The sequence below is a fragment of the Carassius auratus genome, chromosome 32, assembly GCF_003368295.1.
Source record: "Carassius auratus strain Wakin chromosome 32, ASM336829v1, whole genome shotgun sequence".
Lineage (NCBI taxonomy): Eukaryota > Metazoa > Chordata > Actinopteri > Cypriniformes > Cyprinidae > Carassius > Carassius auratus.
Genome location: NC_039274.1, coordinates 6,366,172 through 6,392,584, shown reverse-complemented (window position 1 = coordinate 6,392,584; position 26,413 = coordinate 6,366,172). Strand labels below are relative to the sequence as shown.

Genomic DNA, 26,413 nt, shown 5'->3' with positions numbered 1-26,413 from the left:
CTGTTGGATATTGAGACCGCAGCGGGGGGATTTCAGCAGAGGAAGGGGATGCGGCAGTGTCTTCCACTCACATTTTGCTTCCACACTGGCCTCAGCCAGTACATGGCCTTGGAGAGCACAGAGGGACGAACACGCAGTGAAATCTTCTATCAGTGCCCGGTTAGATCACCACGCTCAGACCACAACAGTCTACCATGTATAAACATGCATTCATCTAGGGCTGACGAACTGTTATGAAAAGTGAATCTGATGCAAACCACAGGAAGCAGGTTTTATAATAGCTGGAGGCTAGATAGTAAATGTTATAGACATAGTTTACCCAAAAATGAAAAATGTGCTGAACAGTTTCTGACCCTCAGGTCATCTATGATGTAGATGAATTTGTTTCCTCATCAGAATGGGCATTATATCCACTTGCTCATCAATGAGTCTGCAGTTAATGGGTGCCATCAGAATGAGAGTTTAAACCGATGTTAAAAACACTGCAATAATCACAGAGGTCCATCAGTTAATGTCATGTGAACATCATTAAGACATTTTTAACTTTGAACCGTTGCTTCATTAAAATATGAGCCCCATTTGTAATACGGGGTTTCTCCAGCAAAAAAAGTTTTCTCATCTGAATCAGGAGAGAAATATTCACAGATCAAACTCCGCTTAAAAGTCCAAAACGGTTCAAAACAATTAATTTTTTTTCCCACTGGAGTAAGTATTATTATTGATTATGACCCGAAAGCAATGGTTATGGATTTGTTTTTTACAAACGCATTTATTTTTTGAGTGGATTACTTGTGGAATTTTGTGACGTTTATATCAGCTGTTTGGTCTCTCATTCTGACGGCACCATTGACTGCAGAGAATCTTTTGGTGAGGAAATTATGCTAAAGAGTGATGCTAAATTACTCCAAATCTGTTCTGATGAGGAAACAAATTCATCTACTTGGATGGCCTGAAGGCAGGAGTACATTTTCAACAAATTTCATTTTTTGGTGACCTACTCCTTTAAAAGGCTTCCCAATCCCAACTGCATTGTAGCTGACAGGAGGTGTAGCCATTTACTGCATCAGGTACATACAGTTCTCCAGCACTAAATACAATAGAGGAACTCTGACCAGTAGGAGGTGCTCTTGTCTTCTTGTGTATTATAGCCGTTCTTGCTATCTCTTATATCTTTTCTTCACAGGATCAACTGGCACAAGATCCCTCTGCGATTGACATGTTCATTACGGGTAACAAAGTGCAAAAGGCTCCATTAATGCAATGCAGTTTTATCATATCATATGAACCCTTCTCTCCCCTCTTTTCTTTTTTCAGGTCCCAACTTTACTGAGTGGTTCACTTCCTTTGTTGACAATGTTGTAACAGGAGAATACCCCATCATTCGGGACCAGATCTTCAGGTGGTCCATCTTTCATTGTCTTACACTTAGTAATGCATATCAGCATTTGAAATCACAAATCCCACATTAAAGTTGATCCCCTTTATGTTTGTTCAGGTATGTTCATGACAAGCGCTGCGTGGCAACCACTGGTGACATCACAGTGTCAGTCTCTACCTCCTTCCTGCCAGAGCTCAGTTCAGTCCATCCGCCACACTTTTTCTTCACCTATAGAATCAGGTACTGCATAGATCCACATCCATGTAAAAACAAAAGCTTCATATACAAGCCAGAAACTAAGCCTTTTTTGCACAGGCCTATCCAAAGGGTTAATGGTCCCACCTAGTGATCAACTGTAAAAATAACAAATGTTACCTCTTCCTAACAGGGAAAACCACCAACAATCAAGAATCTCACACACACACAAACACTATAATTTGCTGTTATACTCCATATAACTCCATATACAAGCCAGAAACTAAGCCTTATTTGCACAGGCCTATCTAAAGGGTTAATGGTCCCACCTAGTGATCAACTGTAAAAATAAATAAATTTACCTCTTCCCAAAAGGGAAAACCACAAACAATCAAGAATGCATGATTATATGGTGTCATGGCTTTGCAATCAAAAAATGCCGTTATAATGGAAGTCAATGGGATTACTAATTAGGGAGAAAAAAATTTAATGTAATGCTGCACAAAAACTAAAAATGCATCAAAGCCAATGTTGCTACTAATCTTTGACATGCCCAGGACTGTTATAAAAAGTAAAAAAAAAATCCAGCCACAATTACTTTTATATTGAAAGTAAGTTATTTTGTGTGTTTTTTTCCCCCCAAATCAGTGACATCATTTATGAACTTGGCAATTAAAGAGTTAAATTCTTGGATTTTAAAAAAATAATTAGTAGTTTTGATCAGGACTGAAGTTGATTAACAGATTTATGCAAAAACAATTGAACAAAATATGAATCTGATACATTTTTACAGCAGTTTAATTGAGTGGATGTTTTCATCCACGAACAACTCGAAAGGGTAGTGAATTTGAACAATCCACAAGGGTTAAAAAAAATCAAGTCACTGTCTTAATGAGTTGATTCGTTCAGTAATTCATTCAAGTGGTTTATTCAAATGGCTAATTAATTTAGTAATTGAATCATTCATTAAACTGATTTGTTCAAACTGCAGATTCATTTGGTTATTGAATTACTGAAACTGATCATTCAAAATGTCGATTAATTCAATAATAAAGCACTGATATGTGTTACTCTGTAAAGCAAAAGTTCTGCTCTTGTTTCAATTTAATCATGTCTTGTAACTGACAATGTTAACTTGTTTGTTCCACTGTCTTATAAACTCATTATAACATTTGAAATTGTGCTTTAATTTGGTAGACAACAGCACTGTTGCTCATGTGATATTGCTTAACTATATCTTTTGGTATACAAGACAAAAACTCACAAATAAATATCACATAGTGAAAGCATGCTCTCAAGGCAAGTTTGGTTTGATTTCTGCTAAATGAGTGACATACTCAATCTCATCTTGCACATTGTTGAATAAATAATTCCATTATTATCGTAGATTAGACATATTGCATACCCCTGTGGCATGCTTCCTCTATTTCCCAGTGTCTTTCCAATAGGTAGAGATCATCCCAGTGCTTGATTCATAAACAAGGTTCTTACTAAAATGATCAAGCTGCTTTCTGTTGTAACTTGCTGTAATGCAACACAGCTGTACTAAGACTTGACATATGACGATACATTGAGCTTGAACCTATGACCTCTGAGCTGTGCCATCTTCTGCATCAGGATTGAGATGGCAAAGTCTGCCCTGCCAGAGAATGCATGCCAGCTAGACAGTCGCTACTGGAAGATCACAAATGCAAACGGAAATGTGGAGGAGGTCCGTGGCCCTGGTGTTGTGGGTAAGAGTATACCCCTGTAAGTTTAGAGTAAATCAGAACAGTTCGCGGATATGTTGAGTTATCAAGCTGAGACATTCTGACAGTATCTTTCCAGTCCATATAATTCACAGTGACAATTGCTCTACTTTCTAAAGAATGTCCTGCATCTGTGTTTTGCATATGATGTCCATGCGAGTGCAGGCGGAGTTTCCAGTGATGACACCTGGTAAAGTTCACGAGTACGCCAGCTGCACCACGTTTTCCACCACCTCTGAGTTCATGGAAGGCCACTACACATTCCACCCGGCTCCAACAACAAAGAGGAAGTGTTTGACGTGTCAATCCCCACGCTTCCACATGGTGTGCCCACCTTTCGTGAATCAAATGGTGCGGTCGGTAAGTTGCTATTTATATCTTTGTGTTATGTCCAAGAAAAAAATGTATATCCAAAATGCTAATGTGTGTACATTTGTCATTCTAAATCCCTCACTCTGTGTTTGTCTCTCTGATTTAGAGCTCAGTCAGTGAGGTGTCTGCTCCTTATAATGATGAGAATTCATCAGACACCGATGACTACGAGCGTGGAGAGATGCGTGGCATGAACATGGCTGACCCAGGAGGACGCTGCCCTCGGCTTGTCTGATGCACTTTTACATGCCCTCGCCCACAGATACTGATGCACAACACACTCACACAAACGGGACAGCAGGAGGACAAACAGAGCTTTTAGGCATCCATTGTTTATTGTACAGCGCTCTTGTGCCTGTCACTTCTTGAGCGTTTTCTCCAGTTTCTGTGGCCATGGGTCTGGTTGTGGCATATCTGTGCGTGTGCACGTCTGTGGACGTGTGAGATTTTTGTACGTGAGTTTGAGTATGCAAGTGTGGTTTGTGATTGAGTGAGAGAGTTAATTGAATTTCTGTGAGATTGGCTCGTTTTGCCTGGGTTTCACAATTACCTGACTAAACTTACCCGAAGGACTGTTTCAGCCAGAACTGATAATTAGAGTTTACTCACCCTCACGTTGTTCCAAACCTGTATGTCTTTCAGTCTCCTGTGGGACACAAAAGAATATATGAGTATATTTTGTCCATGAAGTGAAAGTGGAGTCCATTGTTGTGTTGGACCGACTGCCTTTAGATTTATGGGCCAAAACACTTTCTCTTCAAAATATGTTTGACAGGACATGTTTTGGGAGAAGTAAGACAGTCATACAGGTTCGGGACGACATGGGGATGAGTTAATAATGAAAAAAATTGACATTTTGCCTGAACTATCCCTTTAAAAACTTACACTTACAGAGCACGAGTAGAAATGATGACACTACTATTAGCAGAAATGTACACACACACTGAATTGGGAATACTGTATATATATATTGAATACTTAACAGAAAGGCTCAATTGATTTCTTCCACAAGGCCTCAGGTATGGCTGTAGCATGTATGTGCTCCGTGTGTATATGTTTGTTTTGTGTGGTTTGCACTGAGGGTTTCGGGGGCAGGCTGAGGTTCAGACAACAGCTAACCTGTGCAAGCAGCTTGACGTGCTACTAGTTCTCCACTAGTTCTCCGTTCAGAGGTGCTTCTGCCCTGTTCTCAGAAACGCTGGATGGATGTAAACACAAAGGTCAGCCAGGACACATTGGTGTACTGTAAAGGATCTTTTTAGCTCGGATTATCTCAAGGGCTGGAGGTTACACCGACTGGTGTGAATAACAAAAGATAATTTTATGAGAAGTCTATGGCATTATTTTGACTTTCCACCTTTATCTCCTTAAAAAAAAAACCTGTGCAAGAGGTAAATGATCAGAAAATGTTTTTGTTGTACAGTTCAGTTTCTCAGAATGAAATCTAGGCAGACTTAAAAATGTTTTTGCTAATTTCTTCCCCTTTCCTTCCTAATGGCAATGTGAGCTAAGCTTGCCTAGACATATGTATAATTTGATATTCTTGGTTTGAATATTGTTATAATCTTGGATCATAATGGATATTATGTTATCATCTTTGTAAAATGCCGTGCAGTGAGATTTTTCAACCGTTTGCTATTATGTTCTCTGTTTAGCTCTATTGAACCTCTCAGATTACTCCTTTTTTATTTTGTAAGTGTGAGGGATTTATTATAATTTCTTTGAGTAAATAAACAGGTCGTGGTGTATCAATACCGTGTTTCAGGATCACATTATTTGTTTACATTACTGTTGTGACCAGGATGCTTTCTACTATCGAGGCACAAAGAGGCCATTGCTCTGTTTTTCACCAGCCAGTCTCAGCTCTATTGTCTCATGCTCTGGAATATCTCTGAATACAACTGTTGTTCTCACAACACAAAACTCACTCATTTTTGTTACTCTGACCCTAACCCTAACCCACCCTGATCGTCTCTGTTGTCATGGCAACGAGTTGAAGAGGCCTTGTTGTAGTCAGACTAATGTTTCTTTGTGAAGCCGTTTTGTTTTTTTGACCCACATCTCCTCCCATCTCTTTACTCATTAATTTCAACCATTCTGAAAGAGAGAAAATGCTTCATTTCTGTAACGTATCTTAAGTACTTTGACAATTCATTGCTTCAATTGCACACACACTAGGGCCAATAATACACCAGACATGTAAGCTTTCCAGGGCATATCACTTTAAATCACAATGTGCTGCACACCAGTGTATGTTTAATGGCCCTTCATGCCGACATGTGATTTTGATCGTATGTTCTCTCCATTCCTCACTGAAAACCTCACGTAGTTTAGCTATTCTTGTGCTACAGCAGTTGACCCCCTGTCCTGTAATGAGCCGTTCAGAAAGCCAATGTCTGCTGAAGCCTGTCCCAGACGTGTGGTCAAAGGCCTGTGAAATAATTCTTTGTAAATTTATAATTGATTGTAAAAAAAAAAAGAAAGAAAATAAAAGAAGTGTAAATCTTATGCTGATTCAGCATTTTATAAGAGGGAAAAATAATGTTATAATGTTATAAAGACATAAATGAGCTAATGAGAGACTTTGTGTCTTGTTTATGCAAGTAAGAGTATAAACATTGTAGATATATGTTGAACGGTGGGATTTTCACTAATGGAAAACTTTTAATATTCAGCTTTTAACCACAGGATGTTGAAGAAAGATTATAGAGAAGGTTTCTCTGATTGCAGGTTAATTCCTAAAAACAGAATAATGCTGGAATTCAACAGCTGCAGAAATCCCAATGCTAAACTCTCAATACTATACTATAGAATAGCTCAGTTTCAGTACATTACTTGGGATTCATCTGTTCATATAGTGATGAATTGTTAGGGAAATGATTTCCTCTTTTTTTATTTCTTAAATTAAAATTAACACAACACCTGATAATATTTAATATTAATTTAAATATTTTAGTACCCTCAGAATGGTATACATTTTAAAGCACAAACGATTAATTGAAGAGCATTGTGGGCGTGTTTTTAAGAAGCGTGAGTAGCTCAATCTCTTCAGTTTTCAGACTGGTTTGGATGTGTCTGTGGTTGGATTCCTTCTTCACGCTGGGGTAAGACTACAGAAGAGTAACTGATAGAGTTAGTTTTTAAAAACTATTAAGCATTAAACATTGACTTTTTTACAAAGACACTGTTTTCTGAGGTCTTGGTAGAAAATTATTATAAAGGTAGTCTACTGGTTTTTGTTTTACAAATACTATAGATTCTGAAAATCAATCGATAAATCCTTAATTTAATAAAATGGAGACAAGCTATCGGCTGGGTCACAAAAAAATCTTGTTTTTTAGTTGGTTGACCATCAAAACATTTATTTTTATTTTTTGTGAATCCTATCCAAATTTAAATTTTTATGAAATTGTTAGTTAAACAATAATACGCTGGCATTAAGAGCAAAATTCATTTTTAAAGTAAAGTATAGTTTTAACTATATAAGGTTGAACCTTGTTCTCAGAAAAAGCATTTTTGTTGTTTTTTTATATATCATTTTATATATTATATTATTATATGTATTGTATATATGTGATTCAAGAAGAGTTACCCTGGAATGTTGATAAAAGTCTCACATGTTCAGAATTGTAGAATTCTGTATGAAGTTCAAAAGACAAATAAGAATATATTCAATAATGTCTAAAGCTTAATGATTTCCATACAAAATAACAAGCGAAAAACAATAATACTTTTGGTGCTAGATGCAGTAATAACAGTAGTAGCTATAATACAGACCAGATCATCGGCCAAAACTGGATCTCAGTAAAACTATGTAGTCCTTAGATGAACCACAATTCTTTCTTTTATGATTATGTTAGTAATCTTTAAAAAAAAATTGAAGATTTTTTTTTTTTAATCATTTGCTCATCCTCATGTTGTTCTAAACCTGTGTGACTTTGTCATTTCTGTGAAACACACAAAAATCATATTTTGAAGAATAATGGTAACCAAACAGTTTTGGTGACTGTTGATTCACCAAACACCAGACAGACATTTCTCAAAATATCTTAATTTATGTTCCAGAGAAAATAGAAAGTCGACACGGGTTTAGAACAAAATGATGGTGAGAAAGTGAATTACCGAAGCAATTAGAGACATGGTGTTTATGCATGAACCTGTAACAAGTTTAAACATTACCACTGATCAACTTTATTTCTTTAGGGTCTACTCTGAATGTGAGGGATTGAGACCAGTGTACAAGTTTAAAAAAGACTTGTAGAAAAAAATGTGACTTTGAAATCTGCATTTAGAACGAACATATGCAGTCACATTCAGACAAATCCAAACCGTACACTCCTCAGATTCCTGTCTTTCTCTCTGATTAGACTGGTAAACTGAAGGCATTATGAAAGCATCTGTTGGAGTGTGTGTGGTGTTCGTTCTGGCTCTGGTGGGGCTTGGTATGTCATGTCAATGATCCTGTTTTCACCATGCATAAGATGTGTTTTTGTTATATTTTGAATTACTATTCTTGTAAAAATATGATCTCTGCCATGTGTCTTTCAAGGCTCTGCCATTAAATGTTACAGTTGTAGAGACTACACGGGCACATGCTCTAAAATTCGAGACTGCTACTATGATGATGCCTGTGTGACCGTCCATGAGAGAGGTGACAGCTCACTCACTCTTAGATAAGAGTGTCTTTCTGTATTCTTACAAATTGTCAAAATGGCACAACCATTCCTATGACCCTTTGACTTTGCATGACATATCTTTCCATTCTGCCTTTTTTTTCTAGGTGGTGACACATACAGGCAGTGCATAAAGTACTCTGAGTGTGAGCACAGCACACTCGCCGAGAAGTTTCCCAAAGTTTCCAGCTTCAAGTTCTCCTGCTGTGCCACTGACCTGTGTAACACAGCACCTGTGTCCGTGTCCAGCCGCTCTGTGGTGGGAATACTGCTCTCACTAGCACTCTTCTGGTGGGGTGTTCTCTAAAATGCTTTGGCAAGCTTCCTCGTAAAGCTGGTAGTGGTATCTTGCAGTGAGAATGCAGAGATCTTCTATATCTTGATTTAATTGGTCAAAGAAGCATTCACATCTTAAATCACAGCTGTATGTTAAAACGGTGTGTGCTCACTGATAAAGCTTCTATTTTTTAGTCTTGCACTTAATAGTGAAAGAGAAACCATCTGACTATAATGTATTGTATTCAGTGTTGCTTTGTGTATGTGTACTATTTCGCGGCTAATCCTGTTTCCCAGAAAAGTGTTACAACTGAGCAGTGGCGTGCACAAGAGGGCCCGGGGCCCCATTGAGATCCGACGCTAAAGTGCCCTTGCGGTCCGGTCTGCGATTTCTGCCAAGGGTAGGGGTGTGCGATATGAAGATTTTTGATCGTGCCTGATAAAAATGTCTCCCTGATCTGGTTTTGAAGAAATATTGTTGTATTGTGCTGAAGCGCACATTGTACCAGATGCAGTTCTGGCGCCGTGGAATTAATATACTGCTACATACATTAACATCAGTGTTAACTCAGCCACAGAGGCACTCTCACGGACACCACACTTTCCTTTTTCTTTTTTTTTTCTTTTTTTTTTGTGCATTGCTTTAAAGCCTTAAAGGGTAAGTTCACCCAGATAGCAAATTTATGTAATTAATAACTTACCCTCAAGTTGTTTCAAACCCGTAAGACCTCTGTTTATCTTTGGAACACAGTTTAAGATATTTTAGATTTAGTCCGAGAGCTCTCAGTCCCTCCACTGAAGCTGTGTGTACGGTATACTGTCCATGTCCAGAAAGGTAAGAGAAACATCATCAAAGTAGTCCATGTGACATCAGAGGGTCAGTTAGAATTTGTTGAAGCATCGAAAATAGATTTTGTTTCAAAAATAGCAAAAATGACGACTTTATTCAGCATGCATGTCTGTATCTTAGATGAGTGCAGGTCTTAGGGACAGTACTGAACATGCTGCCGACTGTAATTAAAGGGATAGTTCACCTTAAAAATGTAATTTCTGTCATTGTTTATTGACTCACATGTTGTCCCAAACCTATATTCATTTCTTTCTTGTGCTGCACACAAAAGAAGATATTTTGAAGAATCTGGATAACCAAACAGTTGCTGGTCCACAATGGCTTTGATAGTAGGAGAAAAACTCTGGAAGTTACTGTGAACCAGCAACTGTTTGGTTTTCCACCTTCTTCAAAATAGAGTAAGCAGAAGAATGAACTTTTGAGTGGGTACATGAAGGTATAAAAAACAGAACACTAACATATTTACATTTTGTGGGTGAATTATTCCTTTCATATTAATAAAACACCAAACACAAAGAGAAAAATCACACAATATTCTTGACTAAAAAAACATTAATACAGTTGCTTTAATAGGAATCAATATATAGAGAGTTTTATTTTTATTTGTTCATTCAATTTTTTGAATGCTCCTGCTAAATACTGTTGTACCTGAAAAAATAAAACATTGTTTATTTTTATTTGTATACTATGTGTATTTTAAAGTGTATCTTTGTTCTAATCTTTTTTTTAATAACAAAGATAAAATAATGACAGATTTTTATCTTCTCCCATTTTGGCCTAAATATCTGCCATTCTTTTTTATATTTTGTTACCTTAAAGTAACAAGCTTTGTCTTTATTATAGGGTAATCAGTTTGGCTGTACTGCTCAAACAGATTTACAAAGAATGACAAAGAATCATGATAAAATCATTTAAAAAAAAAAAAGGATATTATTGCTATAACGCCCACATGAACAAACCAATACACCCTACAATTCACCCCCAACCATCCCCGGACCGCGGTTATGCCCTTGTAAAGCCATTATGCCCCTGCCCCTCCAGAGGTCTGTGCACGCCACTGCAACTGAGTGGGTTGTGAGGGTTCTGATGCTGACATGTTCAAAGGTTTTAAAATATTAATTTTCATAAAATACTTTATGCCTGCTTTTCCTCTGCCTTGTTTACGAATTTCTCTTTTAAAACTTCAAATCTCTTGAAAAACACTGTGTGCAATATAAAGATGTAGTCTTTTCAGTGTACTGATTAGCTTCCTGTTCCCACTATAGCCAGCGAAACTTACTGAACCTTTCTGTGACCAATAAAAGGAACATGCTGTTTTATGCAAATTGAGACAGTGCATCTACATCTGTATCTTGCATCTCATTGCTTCTAATAACCTGCAGTGCTATAAAGAATAAAAATATATTGGGAACCTTAGCAGTTTATCAGTGTGGAGGAGATTTAATTTCTGAAGGAAATATTAATATAATTATTAGTATCATTTGCTTCACTGTACTAAAGGGTGTTGTTTAGACTATCTCTGAGTGCTTCAGTTTGCTTCAGTATGCTTGAGTTTTCAATGAGCTGAGATAACAGGAAATCTATTTAATGTGTGTGTATGCAGACTGGAAATGTTATTTTAGCTTAGTCCTCCTGGCTTCTTAGAAATGCATCTGGAGGACATAGTTGGACACCTTAAATGAAAAAAAAAATAATAATAATAATATGTATGTATATACTACTTTTTTCACATTCAGATTTAGGCAAATTTCTTTTCTTAAGAGATTTTATTAAGCTATCAATATCTCATGGAATATGCTGCGATTTCAAAAATTTCCATTTTGAATTTTTCTGCAAGCCGCCATGAAAGTTTTTTGTAAGTCTCTTGTCCAGACCAATACCGGAAGAAGCAGTCAGACAAGACTTGACAGAAAATTATAAAGTCTAGCATGTCCCTCAGTGTATTCTTAGACATTAACAGCATGAAATTAATGAGAAATTGTTACTTTAGAACTACAGAAATGTAGATACATGGTGATTATTATATTAAATGAATTTCCAGTCCTGTTCAGGCATGAGTTGATATGTATGCAAATGTACAGGTCTTACTCTCACTTTTCTTGGTAAAATCACCCTGCAGAGTGATTCAGTGAACACAGTCAGTACAACATGGTGCTACACATAATGTCTCTGATTTCCCGATCCCCTAATGTTTTAGATAACCCATTATTTGTAAGAATGCATACTTTGCTAATACAACGTAGTGTATGAAGTGGCCAGAGGTATGCTGTTTGCTGCGGTGAAAGACATTGTCATCTATATAAAGCTTCTTTTAAGCCTGAGGTTTTCTGAGTTTACTCAATCTGTTAAAAAGCAGGGGAACTACTTGGAGATCTCGCAAAACTGCTATGGGGTGGTCCTATGAGAGAAGAGGAGGGAAGAACAGAAAAGGGAATGGACACAAAGGGTGAAACTCTTAAATATCTAGAGAGCAAAAATCAACACATCAACTCACACGCGCAGATACACACATACACACCTATGAACTGGTGTGACTGTAACACTGCAACTATGTATAATAAAATCAGTAATTCAACTACAATGCAGAAGAAAGTGGACAACAAGGAAGGGGTTACACACTAAAACATCAAGAGTGTAAAATGGATACATCCACTCACACACACTTACTTACACTCAAAGACACACACATACAGCATTATACATACTCAAATGAATTGGGCTATAACCGTACAGCCAATATGAGACAGAAGACTGAAATAAGAGATTCAAAATCAGATAAAATCCAGAAGCATCAAGCTCTGATAAACCATTCTTGTTAATTTTTAATACATTTTTATAGAATTGTAATGTTTTGTGTAACAAAAATAAATACTTTCCTTAAAAAAAACTACACTTTAAATCAACAAAAATATATAGTCTTTGAGAATGCCTTAATATACATTTAAACACACAATCTAATGAAAGTAAACAATTATGTATAAAAACAACTAGGGAATTCACAAGCCTCTCTACAGAGTCCTATGCGGGGATCTAGTGGTTACACCATGAAATTACAGGTTTCTCCAGGAGGTGCTATTCTGCCTTCAGAAATTGGATTGGCCATTAAGTCTCTATTTTAATCTGAAATAATTGAAAAAATTTAGTTTGTACTATTTTCAATGGGAAAAATGTATCATAATTATTGCATAAATATTCATTAGAAACATGAAATTCCCTCAGAATACTAAAGAAAAAAATATTATTGAACAAAAATATATTAGATGGATTTTACTGAAGAAAAAAAAAAGGTTAAATTCCAGGTATCTGGTCACTTTTGACCATGAAAACCACGAGTTGTGACTCTCAAATGAGGAGCGCACAAGGGTTAAAAAGATAATCTGAAAACATAGAGACACATCACACAGAAAAGAGGGAACTGGGCACATTTATTAACAGAAGCTTTGTTTCTTATTGTATGTTCACCTGAGATGTGATAGAGAAGCATTGCTTTTCTGGGATAGATTTTACTACTGTTTTTCAACAACAACAAAAAATATTTGTAGTGCTTGTATTTCCTGACATGGATTAGTTATGTCCAAGTGTAACATACTCTGCTTGAGTAAAATAAGATTAAATATATAATATATATATTCCTGTTTGTATTTAATTAAGCAAATACTTAGGAGTTTTTGGATCGTTATTGCATGGATTATGCTTCTGGCATGTTATACATTTGGCAAAAGTTCTTTTAGACCCATCTGATACAGTGTGTAGCTTTTTATTTTGTTTTTTAAATTCACAGCTTCCAATAACGTTGTCCTTTTGTCTGTAAGTGATATCCCACTGAAATTGAATAGGATTGAAGAGGAAGGAAGTCACTGACTCTTTCAACTAATTTGTGGGAAACATCTAAAAACAGAACAAACAAGAACCCAGAGCAAAGACAAGTGCTCCCATTATCAGTTTTTAAAGCAACATTTCTTTTTCAAACTATTCTTCCCCTCTCAAGCCCTTTTAAATAAACTCTTCAGTTCTCTTTCCTGCTCAAGTCATCTACTTACTTTCTGCACTAGGTGCAAGTGTGTGGCTCTCAGATGTCTGGGTCTCTGTTCTTCCCTTCACTCTCTCCCTCTCTCTCATGTGACTACAGATAGGCTGCAGCCTGGGTGCTGATTCCAAGTGTGTATCCCCTGGTGTTTGTCGTGGGGTCCCTGGGTAATGGCTTGGTGCTATTGGTGTACCTGGACCGCCGAGCGAGAGGCCCAAGCAATTCCTAATCTTCCCAGACCCCAGATCCATCTTCTCGTACAGTACACTCTTAAAAATGAAGGTGCTTCAGAAGGTTCTTCACAGCGATGCCAAAGAACAACCATTGTTGGTACCACAAAGAACCATTTAAAGGTTCTTTAAAGAACCATCACTTCCTTACCTTTTTATAATCTAAAAAACCTTCTTTTGTCACTAAGAAACTTTTGTGAAAGAGAGAAGTTTTTCAGATGTTAAAGGTTCTTTATGGAATCATTTAGACAAAAGAGGATCTTCAATGGCATTGTGAAGCAGCTTTATTTTGATGAGTCTTTACTAGCCACACTAGCACTGACTGACCTGGCCTTTGTCGTGACCCTGCCGTTGTAAGCGGTGTACACAGTGCTGGGCTACCACTGGCCCTTTGGACAAGTTCTGTGTCAGATGAAGTTACATCGTGGCACTGAACATGTACACAAGCATGTTTTCTCTGACATAATGGAAAAGTCTTAAAGAGGACTGTGAAATTTGGATTATTTTTTTCATTCATCCGAGAGATTTAGCATGAATTTCACCCCTTCAAGAAAACAATATGTCAGTGTGGGAAATGATAAACAGAGAGGATCCAGTAAAGATTTTCCAATGACATTATGCCTGAAAAGTAATGAGGATCTTACAAGTTTTAGATAAAATACAGCAGCATCTCCCAACATTATGAACTGCACAGTGGCATGTTGTTGAATTATGAACATCTTAAGTATGATATTAGACTTTCTGTGCAAATTGTTTTTTACATGTAACAAAACTTTGAGAGCCTGTTTAGCCATATCAGTGACTTTCAGAATCGCAGGCATGTATTTTTGTACTTAAAATGTACAAGTATAAAATAAAACTAGAAAGAAAAAAGTTGAAATACTGTAAATTGTAAATAGATTCCTGTGAAAGGTTTAAACACTTCAGCACTATTAAAACATTGCAGTTCCTCTGAGGATCTCTACCAGCCTGACAATACCATTGGCAAAACCAATGGATGAATTTGGCGCGGGACTAACTGTACGAGCAATGGCAGATTGGGAGCGTGTGTAGACAGTCACTTTTCCAATTACATTTTACACTTGTGGTGCAGAAATTACACAAATGAAAGAGCTTGATTACAAAACTAGGATTATTTACGGTCTATTTTTCCAGGAAAAACAATGGAGATATATAGAAACATATATTAACACTTGACACCTTCATAGAAGACGCACAAATAATGGAAAAAAGGTTTGTGTTTTAATGAACTGAAAGACAAACAGAGGTTAATTGAGAATTATTCCATAAGTCATCACTGGGAGGCAGTCCGGTCTGATTTCAGCTGATCGGTCTCCCTCAGAACAGTTCTGGATCCCAGTAGAACAGGTTTACCTGATCCTGCTGTTGGACTACTTTCACATTCTCTCTCACACTCTCTCACACACACACACACACACACACACACACACAGTCCTTCACTGGGCTAAGCATAGTACTGCAGATTGGCTTTCTTCTTCGCCTGGACCTCCAGAATGCCCTCCATATAGTCCTCATGGTTAAGTTCAGTGGCCCCACGGCGCAGAGCAATCATACCCTAACACAAAAGCGAACGAGACACATATAGGTAACGTGCAATAACAACAAACAGGAGCAATGACTTCTCCCAAAAGAAAAAAACTAGTTTTTAAGTGGTGCATTAAAGGGTGTCATTTTGACTCAGATTCTGTTTTGCAAACAAAAATCTATTTTTGTCAGGTATTGTCAGATATTTTGTTTGTTTGTCTGATTGTTTTGATTAAGTGTTTATTTATTTGAAAATCCATAATAAATTAAATATATAAATAAATAAAGGCTGCATACTGCATACTTACAGCTTCAACACAAACTGCTTTACACTGAGCACCATTGAAGTCATCGGTACAGCGCGCCAATTCTTCATAGTTCACATCAGGACTACAGCACACAAAGAAGTGAAAGATACAGTCATGAAATAAATTATGGGGAAGAACATGAGTAACAAGAGTAGTTTGTGCAAGAGAATTAGAATTCAAATTTGCATAGCAGTTGCACTTCAGTTTTACAGATAGAACAGAAAAATGACTGCAATGCAATCAAACAAAACCTCAATAAATCATTAAATAAGCTCTGAAAGCTCTTGTTTTGTGTCCTTTACTTCATGTCTTGTCTACAATAACTGTGTGCTCTGCACTGCAACTGTCTCACCAGTGTACAGTATGTGCAAAAACACAAAAGGACCATTTAAAAGCAAATGCCCAACAAAACAGTAAAATATATTTACTCATAACAACAGCCAAGACCAATTAAGACACAAAAGAACAAATGCTCCATACCAGACGTTCATTTTGCGTGAGTGGATCTGCATAATGCGAGCCCGAGCCTCCTCGTTGGGCATGGGGAACTCAATCTTACGATCCAGACGACCTGAACGCAGCAGAGCTGGGTCGAGGATATCCACCCTGTTAGTGGCAGCAATCACCTTGGGGGTCACAAACAAAAAAAAGAAGAAATTTACTTGAGACTGACAGGTCCATGATTATGATAGAGTTGCATATGGGTTCAAGTGTTTACCTTCACTTGCATGTTGGGCTGGAAGCCGTCTAACTGATTGAGCAGCTCCAGCATGGTCCTCTGCACCTCTCTGTCTCCAGCCTTCTCACTGTCAAAGCGCTTGGTGCCGATAGCGTCCAGCTCATCAATGAAGATGATGGAGGGAGCCTTCTCCTTGGCGAGAGCAAATGCATCCCGTACCAGTTTGGCACCATCACCAATAAACATCTGCACCAGCTGAGGGCCAGCCAACTTCAAAAATGTTGCCTGAGAAAAGACAGTAAAAGAATAACTTGAGGTAAAGTTTGATGCATCAACACAAAAACTGTAGTGCAGGGGTTTCAATCTTAATTTCTGCTCGGGACAAATTTGCATTATTTGTACCCCCAAAAGGCCACACTATAAATTAAAGACCAATTTAACTACTCACCATAATAGGAGCTATTTTTAGAGTTTGACCATTACTGGAGCACATGTCCATATTAATTTATTTTCTGATTACATTATGTAACAAAAATGTATGTGCTGCAGATCGACAGCTTAATTTAAATTACCATATAGGTCCTTGTTAAAAGTGCCTATGTAAACTTTTTTTAGGTACAAAAATTAGTATTGTTTTAATGGATCACCATATATTTATACCTTGGAACACCATTTTATCAGGGTAATTTTTAAATAAATTATTATAGATTTTACTAAGAACAAAGTACTTTTCCCTTATTGCCACTTCCAAAAACATTGCATTTTTACTAGAACTAATGTCTTAAATGTAACATCAACAGCACCAGCGCAAAAGCAGACTTTAATTTAGCTTTTCAAGTCAAGCACTCTCTAAACACACTGATAGGAAGTGTCACAGGGTAAATAACTGCAAATCGCAAAGGACATAAATAAATTAAATCAAAGTGATGTGTGTTTTAGAGTGAAGTACTATTTCACTCAAGCAGCTCATGGTCAAGTTTTCAGTGTCTTCGAGACACTGCTCTGAGTTTGGGTCGCGTTTTGACCTGCATTTGGATTGGGAACGCAACATTAACCAAACAATACCTGTAGTTAGAAGTGCTTATAAATCGGCTGTTGTAAACAAATGAGACGCTTTAATGGTCCCTGCAGTTTTGCATCAAAATAAAAGTTTGATTTTTTAACATTTGAAAATGAAGAGATATTAATTACCGTTACTGGTAATTGTACTGTAAAATACTTGTTTTTCTTAAACATTAAATTTTCAGTGAAATATTAGAACAGTAAGCAACAGAAATCATAATTTTATCAGGAAAAATAAAACTTCAGATTGTGATTTTTTTTTTCCCCGTCAAATCATTCAGCCCTAGCGCTGATGGTTCTCTTTTGCTCAGAGACTCTGCACCTTTGTTTGGGCTGCACAGGCTCTGGCCAGCAGGGTCTTCCCTGTGCCTGGTGGTCCGTACATCAGAACTCCCTTCGGTGGCTGGATGCCCAGATTCTCAAACTTCTCTTTGTGGTTCATGGGCAGAACAATTGCTTCCACCAGCTGCAAAAAGAGAAGCAGTTATTTAAAAAATAAATCCACTAATGTTTTGTCTACAATACTGTCATTGATCTCCTTCATTACCTCTTGAATCTGTTTGTCAAGGCCACCAATGTCACTGTACTGCTCTGTAGGCCTCTCATCCACTTCCATGGCCTTGACTCTAGAGTCATACTCAGTGGGTAGAGTCTCCAAAATCAGATAAGAGTCTTTATTCACACCCTGTGGAAAAGGTGCAGAAGCAAATTTAGCATGTTTCTAGGGAGAATATTTTTTAAGCAACACTATTTAAGGTTGTGAAAATCCTGAACTGGTCTGTCAGGAGAAATTAATTCTCACTTACCACAAGATCACCAGGTTTCAGTTTCTCAGCATCCACCAAACCAATCACAGGCAGGAAATAGGTCTGCAATTATAGTACTATGTCATACACTATAAAACCATTGAGATAAAGTATATTATTTGCATGTGCTTTAAAGCCATTTAACTTGTACAACACCCCTGTAACACAGTGCCTGTTTTCGGACTTTGTTATCTTTCGCATCAAAAACACACAAGGTTTACATATAAACACAGCTGGTTCTGTCTAAAGCGAATGTAAATAGTTGAGACTGAGAGAAAATGGATGCTTGCCTGTGTATTAGATGTGTGCAGTTCTTAGTGACAGCAGACTAATAGTTCGAAACATGCAACAGCATTTCATGAACGGGACAGTTCACCCAAAAACTTAAATACTTTCATTATTTCCTCACTCACATGTTGTCCCACAACTATCAATTTCTCTCTAGTACACACAAAACAGCTGCTGATCCCTACTGACTTTGATAGCAGGAAAAAAAATTAATAAAATACTACGGAAGTCAGTGGGGACAAGCAACTATTTGGTTACCCACATTTTTTTAAATCACTTTTATATTCAACAGAAGAAAGAAACACATTCAGGTTAAAAACAACTTGAGAGTGAGCAAATGATCAAATCATTTTCATGTTTGGGTGAACTATCCCTTTAAATGTTAAGAAAATCCCTAACTGCTCTTGACTGAAGAACTTTAATAGAGTTGCTTTAATAAGAATCAATGTATAATATATACAAATGGTTTCATTTTTTTACTTGTTCAATTTCTTGAACGCTACTGCTAAATACATCCATATGTACCTGAAAAATAAAGCACTGTTTGTTTATTTGTATATTAGGTGTATGTGTAATGTGAATCTTTGTTCTTATCATTATGATAAAATAAATTACAAACGTTGAGAAAAAACGAATCCTGATATGATATATTTTTCCCCATACTGCTGACCCCTAAGATAAACTGACTGAAACCCATTCAAAACACAAATCAGTATTAAAACACACACACAGGCAAATGTTTGTGATGAAGGAAAGAAAAGCATAATGGAAATGTATGGCCATATAAAAACAAGGCTGAAGCTGTTCAACTAACACAGACTCACCTGCCGCGTGGAGGTCTTTATCACGGCACACTTGCCCTTCCTCTGAGAGTCCAGATCAATATTGGCTCCATCCTCCTCTTGGTCATTAGGATCTACATCTAGCAGCTTCCATTCAAACACATACAGACTTTAAAATCCCATGCACGGACCAAAAAGTGTCCTTCTGTCCCATTCTGACACACCAAATAAGATGTCTAAAATAAAGGGGACAAGTATTACCTCTATGACGTTAGAGACGAGGTAGGGCAGAGTCTTGTTCACTTTGATTTTCTCTGTGTTTTCCTTGATCTTGTCTTTCATGGCTTGCAGCTCATGAGTGACACGCAGAACCTCGCTCTTCATGATCTGAAATCATATTCATCATAAAGAGGCGCAGAACTGCAAGACGACACTGAAACCAATCATCAGCACACTAAGCCTGAATCACAGTATCAGGTTTACCTTGATCTCACTGTCCAGAAGACGAGTCCTCTGAACGATCTCCTCAGTGGACATCTTAAGGACTTCTTCGCCGATGCCATCCTATAAAATATAACAGAGTCATGTCTGAATATACGTTTTGTTTTAAAGTCCTCCAGCCTTTAAACTCATAAAAGGTAAGATACACTATTTATAATGAGTATCAAAACTCAAACAACATCGCTTGTTTAAACTGAATAGGAGCGGCAGGAGACTTCAGTGCACTGATCACCATTAGCTCACACTGCTAACGTTATCCTAGCAAGCCGTAATCGGATGAGGCTAGCTGTACTAAAGATGCATCGAGATCTTTTACAAATTTTAGACCGAGTTAAGATTTTGAGTTGTCTGTCATTATCTAACATGAATGATCGTATGGGTGAATGAACACACTTATAAAGACTTGAATGAAGCAGTGTGATTTTCACTGTGTCATGCTGTGCTCTTCCATCAGAAAGCCATCAGACCCAGAGCCGGTGCTGAAACATCGTTTAAACACGTCTCTTCTAATACACATCTCTACGCATATGTACAATAATGACCAGTTTTGGCAAATAGTAAAGAAGCCTCCCATAAACATATAAAACAGACCTCCACTTCATCCCAAACTGATCTGTCATTCAGCGACGACATCTTGAAGTGTTGACGCTGCTCTTTTTCTTCTTCTTCTTCTTCTTCTTGTAGATTTTGTGCGGTTGGTAAACCTGCTCGTGCTGCAACACCGCCACCGATTGGACAGGAGTGTAGTGACAAATATAAGTGAGAAAAACCGACAAACAAACCCTCCGACTACTTAACGGTGATATTTAAATCCTTTAATCTAAAAATGCTGTTTTTAGATATTTTAATAAAGCACTGTGTGTACATTTTGCGTTATGTTTTCTGCTTCGTATGTGACACAGAATACAAGCAGGTGTTCAATAGTTGTTGTTGTAGTCCTGTTTCATGTTTTCCTAATCTGAATAAAGAATAATTTAAACCAGTTATTATTGTGTTGTTTTCCCTTTAACCCCTGTCTTGCTTATTACGTTTATTTTGCTGGATCTTCAGCTAGCTACTTTGTTTTCTTGGACACAAGAATCTTAGCATTTTTGCCATTCTTTAATTTTGTTTCATAAACAATATTTGGTTATGATGTATACTATGTAGAGTATAAATCTAAGTATATTACCATATTCAATGACTGACCTTCCTCTACCCATTCAAGGGCTAAAAAGATAGAGACTAATTCTGTTGTAAAAACGGAAATATCATTAGATATCCTCTTCTTTAAGGTAACTTTGAATTTTGGGATATGTATAAAATTGTATGACCAGAGTAAGGAGTCTTGGATCCATATGTATATATCCTGAGCACTGAGAAATATGCCTAATTTAAATATAGATTTACAATAAACTGATGAGGGTAAAATTCTCCTTTTTAATTTATTCTTTAGTTGGAAATCAGCTCCAGGCATAAGGAGATGTCAGTAAGAATTCACAATGATTAAGTTTTATACACTTAACAGTGTGCGCAAACTCTGCTCAAATGACTTCAGGAAAGATTTGCTCATTCTGCACACTGAAATTCAGTGAACTGATCCAGTCTACCCATTACTGCTTTTAAAATGTAAGGGGGTGGAGTAAGGGGTCAGGGTGTGTCATGGGGTGCCTGAGCTGGCACTGAAACCCCAACACTACTTTATGGTCATTTAAAAAAAAAAACCTAGTTACATGCTGCAGGAGACGATCAAAACTGATTTTCTGTACTTTCTGTACCCTATTATCTACTCACAAAAATGAAGACTCCAAGCATACCAATATTTTACACCATATATTGAGATCACATGACGAACTGAGCACTTTATCGGCCACATTGACCAAAAAACTAAAACACCCTGAGTGTATTGCATACATAAAAAGTATATTGTATCATATTACATTTAATTGCTTAGGGTGTTAATATTAACTGCATTAAATATAAGTAAAAATTCAGCTTTACTACTCTAGCTTAGCTTTGGTTGATACTAATAATTTAATAATTTGGATAAAATCATCTGCTAAATTAATAAATGCAAATGTAAAATGTAAATGTACTAATCAATTTAATACAAATGATACAATAAATTGAATTGAATACATAATTGTATCTTTTTGAAACATTTGATATAATTAAATAACCGTCAGATCCCAAGGTTGAAATCTCAAAAAACCTCATAGCAGTTAATAAATCCCTTTTTAATAATTTTTTCTTCTTCCATACTTTCTTGCACTATGCATTATGTAAATAATATAGACGGTATTTGCAGTTTTGGTTAAACAGTATTTAACTGGACAATGACAATAGAACTGAAGATGAACAATGTTACAGCTAGTTTCTAAAATGTTTCTGTATGTTGAGCACCTGTCTGTGTTGTGCAGATGATGGATGAATAAAAGACACAAAGACCAAAGAAAAAACGCATTCCCACATTTATTTGGGTCAAACAGAATGACATTAGAAATAAAAATCTCAAGTGATTTTGACTGGACTAGAGCTCAGATGGATGTGGCTGGAAATCGCCCTCCACAACAAACACACAGTTCTTTCTCTCACATGGACACACACACAACGCAGTGTACGATTAACGGGAACAGAATTTCTTGTTTGTCAGTCAGTCAGTGCATGAACCAGTAGAAACAACAGCAGGTGTAGAATTACTGTTTTACTGACAAGCAATATGGTCAAGCACAAAAAAACAAAACTGGTGTACAGGCCTGTACTGGACTCAGGCACAGATGGTCAAGAGCGCCCTCGACTGCTCCACTGAAATTATACTGTGGTCTGTTTTACTTGGTGATGTATACAAATCCCTGGGTATTAAAATAAAGCTCTTAATGTTTCACGATTTCAAATCGCATCGTAATGTAGTGAAAACAATGTACTGATACAATTAACTGCAATAATCCTGGAGGCTGATGCGAATGATTATCAAAAAAAAAGTTTGTCATCTTAAACAAGTGCATACGAAGAATTAGGAGTCCAACTTTGTGGGCCAGCTCAATTATATTATTATAATTTTAGACTATACTGGTAGCTTCCCATTCAAAAAAATCTCTTCTGCTCAATGGCATACATCTTCCCCGCAGGCAACTTCCTGAAGAACAGACTGTTGCCTCTGCTCATGTTGCCCTGAGACACACAACAAGAGAAAAACAATTATATTTTCTGAATTAAAAAAAAATTATAGTTTCTTAAAAATGGTAACATTCCTAAAGCAGTCATTCTTAATAATGAAGTGTCTCATTTAATAAGTCACAGAAGAAAAACATTAAAAGGGTGGCTCAAGATGTTCTGTCACTCATCCAGTTTAACAGATCAACTCTTTTGGATGACAAGAGAAACATCTTTATCTTAAGCAATAAAAAAGAGAGAGAAAATGGATCCAGTTGAGTAGAATAAATGACTTCAGGTTGTTTTAAGCAGTCACGTAGGTAAACTCATTATTACAATGGTGCGCTGCTTTAATTCTATTATGCCTTTAATTCAATTAGCCTATTCAGATTCTAATGAGCGTCACAAGGTCATCAGTGGAAGAACCGACACATTCAAGAAAAGTTAACAAAACACAAATCTCCATTCACAGTAACTCATATCAAGACAAACTGCTCACCTCTCGGCTCAGGTGACCCCAGCAGTGGAGCCAGTTGGGATAAACGGCAGCATAAGGTGGCAGACCTCCAGCCAGCCTGGGTCAGATCAGGAGAAACATTACTTACAATGTATTATCTGTTTACAACAAATCCCTCCATTTAGTCTTCAATATTGTAAGGACATACAGGTGATGTCATTTTTGGGCAAAAGGATAATAAGTGAATAAATTAACTATAGTCACAGAACTTGATCATTTGAAAGGGGTTAAACAAGATTACAAGCTTCTCATGAAGTTCTCTGACTACTTGACTCACTATTCATGTACAGTAAAATCTCCTTTAATGCCATTCACAAATGCTTCCAATAGAGATTCACAACATCCCCTTACCCACAGTTATTAACAGCCATCAGGTTGGACACCCAATACAAATGGATACGTCAGCATACTTGCAAAAAACTGAGTAAAGTCAAAAAGAGAGAAGTACAAAGGTAAAATATGTTAGAATGAAAGCAATAGCACAACCTAGTCAAACCAAAACAATATAATTCTATATTGTTAAATTTGACACTTTTCTTTTTTTATTCCTAAAAATATTAGTATTATTTTAAATACAATTTAGAGGTGTAGGAGGAACCATCTGAGAAGTCCCAATCTCATCAGCTTCTCCTCAGAAAACAACACGGCTTTTTAAGATTAAGTAATATACATTTATTTTTAATATTATTTGAAAGCATAAGAGCTAGAAACATCAGTCAATAAAGCTTTTTTATTATAGAAGATTAATAATTGGAACTGAAATGTGGCAACCATGTTTTAAATGAAAATGTATAAATGCATATTCATTATTTTAAACAGAAATTATGGGCTGGTGGTGGGCTTGAGACATTATTCGTCATTTAATGTTTCTGTATAAAAAAAATAAATTAATTAAAAAAAAATTAAAAAAACTTACCCCGGTAACAGCTTGAGAGCAGTTTTTGATTTCTCCTGTATGACTCGTCTGAAACAGGCACAACAGAATTCACCTCCCCAAATAAACATGCAATTATGATTGATACTTGTGTACGACTGTTGTACCCAAGTATGCAATGTATAGTATGCAACGATGAATCGATAAATACTGAAAGATTACAAGTATCTCGCATACATAACTTTTAATTTTGTACAAATATAGGGTCAAGACATTTTGTTGTTTGTACACAAGTTTGTGTGTGTTTGTTTACATACCGAGTCGTCTATAGCGTAAGTGTTTATGAAGTGAGCAAGCATGTTGCAGATCCACAGGGAAAGAACGTCACCCAGAAGACGAGGAATGAGGCCACTGTGGGTTGGCAAACACATAAATGCTTAAGTTAAAAACTCAAAGAGTTGGAAAACGACCTGAAAGCACTCATGAACATCTTTCATGTCAAGCCTACTCAATGTTGTGCTTTTTTTAGATTTATTTATAAATTAAAATGACAAGTAGATTAATAAGCTTGACAATTTTTTTCACATTCATGCATTTTTAAAATGGAGCCATACATTAAAAGCAGTACAACAAAAAAAAAAAAAAAAAAAAAAGTAAGTGTAATTTTGCACTTACGCGAAAAAACCCAGGATTCCATCTTCTCTGTAGATGGTAAGTATGGAGTCAAAGACACCACTGGAAAGAACAAAGTAAATGATTACATGTGTGAGACAGAAAAGAGAACTGTCCCTGTAAAGAAAACAACTTACCTGTATTTGGCTTCTCTACCAATAAACTGGACCATGCATCTGAGAGTGATCACTGGGATTGGAAAAAAAGACAACAGGTGACATTCACAAGAGGAACGTGAGAGGAACGTGAGATTCAAATCACAAAATCTGTTATTTATTGTATTAACTGTATTTACCATGAAAAGGGTGTGTGACAATTGTAGCACATGAGCGTGCAATCATCTCTTTAGTGGTCTAAGAAGACAATGGGGTGGGGGCATCAAAAAAAACACACAAAACATTTTCACATCTCAGAAAACAAACATGAGATGCATGGTGCAAACATGAAAGTATATATAGACTGCAATGCAAACTGGGCTGAAGATACGTCAAATTCAGGTAACAATATTAATGCAGTAAATGTACAGTTCTCTCTCCACCTTCAATATCACGACTTAGGTGTCCTTGAGCAAGGCACTGAACCCCCAACTGCTCCCCGGGCGCTGCAGCATAAATGGCTGCCCACTGCTCCGGGTGTGTGTTCACAGTGTGTGTGTGTGTGTTCAGTGCTCTGTGTGTGTGCACTTCGGATGGGTTAAATGCAGAGCACAAATTCTGAGTATGGGTCACCAATCACCATAATTGGCTGAATGTCACGTCACTTTCACTTTCACTATACAAGGTGGTATGAAAGCTACTAGTTCAAAATTCTGCTTTAAATCTCTTACCTCATTTACTACATGTTCCAGAGAACCCTCCTCTGCTTTCTGACTGCTTCCCAATATCTGAAAAGGTGAAGAGATGAGATACGTGCTCTCATATTATATCACACACAAATGTGCAACTAACTGCAGCAATGCCAGCTAAAATAAAAATAATGGAAAAATAAATGGATTAAAGCACTAAAATAATAGCTACAAAAAACATGTTCCTACCTCAATTTTTTCATCCTGGCATTTCTGTGGGTTATAGCAAAAGTTAGAGACATTTTAAATAACTTTGCCCACCTAAATAAACACAAAAGTTGCATTGCAACAGTCTGAAGTCTGAACAGTACAACATACAGCCAGCAACACCCTAACACAAGTCTCGCGGCTAAAAGAAACCTATCTAAAGGCTGGAAATCTTTACATGGAAAATCATCACTTTACTGATTTTGCAAATGGTTATAGAGGAAAAGCTGGACATTATAGACCAAACAACCAAGTATAACACACTACCAGACTTCAGAACTCATTTTGTTATTGAAGTCTGGTAGTCAATTTATTGTCAACTTCTCCACATGTACAGTACATACATACAGAGAATTGAAACTGCTTACTCTCAGACCCATGGCGCATAAAGATAACACTAACAGTAGAGCCTAAAAATCTAGATCAAATATAAACAACTATACAAAT

General features: G+C 36.8%; 4 protein-coding genes across 4 annotated transcripts in view; 2 read left to right on the top strand and 2 right to left on the bottom strand.

The window, feature by feature from the left end:
* The first annotated feature begins 6 nt into the window (after positions 1-6).
* On the top strand, positions 7-3,326 carry LOC113052372 (F-box only protein 3-like). The gene is made up of 5 exons (XM_026216828.1): positions 7-159; positions 1,184-1,229; positions 1,315-1,399; positions 1,496-1,618; positions 3,191-3,326. The coding sequence occupies exons 1-5, from the start codon at positions 49-51 to the stop codon at positions 3,324-3,326; spliced, it is 501 nt and encodes a 166-aa protein (XP_026072613.1). The 5' UTR covers positions 7-48.
* Positions 3,327-6,710: 3,384 nt separating this feature from the next.
* Positions 6,711-9,075, top strand: LOC113052477 (CD59 glycoprotein-like). Its single transcript, XM_026216904.1, has 4 exons — positions 6,711-6,797; positions 8,061-8,135; positions 8,243-8,344; positions 8,474-9,075. The coding sequence occupies exons 2-4, from the start codon at positions 8,081-8,083 to the stop codon at positions 8,671-8,673; spliced, it is 357 nt and encodes a 118-aa protein (XP_026072689.1). The 5' UTR covers positions 6,711-6,797; positions 8,061-8,080; the 3' UTR covers positions 8,674-9,075.
* A 5,894-nt stretch (positions 9,076-14,969) lies between these two features.
* Positions 14,970-26,413, bottom strand: part of LOC113052371 (uncharacterized) — a 17,949-nt gene continuing 6,505 nt past the window's right edge. The window contains exons 12-25 of the mRNA XM_026216827.1: positions 24,919-24,978; positions 23,345-23,427; positions 22,815-22,870; positions 20,312-20,509; positions 19,703-19,783; positions 19,481-19,606; positions 19,262-19,366; positions 18,150-18,212; positions 17,891-18,028; positions 17,666-17,809; positions 16,321-16,566; positions 16,083-16,228; positions 15,603-15,684; positions 14,970-15,325 (exon numbers count right to left, since the gene is read on the bottom strand). Coding sequence (XP_026072612.1) covers positions 15,215-15,325; positions 15,603-15,684; positions 16,083-16,228; positions 16,321-16,566; positions 17,666-17,809; positions 17,891-18,028; positions 18,150-18,212; positions 19,262-19,366; positions 19,481-19,606; positions 19,703-19,783; positions 20,312-20,509; positions 22,815-22,870; positions 23,345-23,427; positions 24,919-24,978 — 1,639 coding nt within the window. The 3' untranslated portion in view covers positions 14,970-15,214. The remainder of the gene's footprint in view (positions 15,326-15,602; positions 15,685-16,082; positions 16,229-16,320; positions 16,567-17,665; positions 17,810-17,890; positions 18,029-18,149; positions 18,213-19,261; positions 19,367-19,480; positions 19,607-19,702; positions 19,784-20,311; positions 20,510-22,814; positions 22,871-23,344; positions 23,428-24,918; positions 24,979-26,413) is intronic.
* On the bottom strand, positions 22,150-26,062 carry LOC113051446 (mitochondrial carrier homolog 2-like). Its single transcript, XM_026215199.1, is given in 11 exon segments — positions 22,150-22,870; positions 23,352-23,427; positions 23,721-23,752; positions 23,754-23,789; positions 24,286-24,333; positions 24,561-24,654; positions 24,919-24,978; positions 25,053-25,104; positions 25,211-25,268; positions 25,742-25,798; positions 25,949-26,062. Coding segments are annotated over 9 exon segments (531 nt in total). The 5' UTR covers positions 25,257-25,268; positions 25,742-25,798; positions 25,949-26,062; the 3' UTR covers positions 22,150-22,783.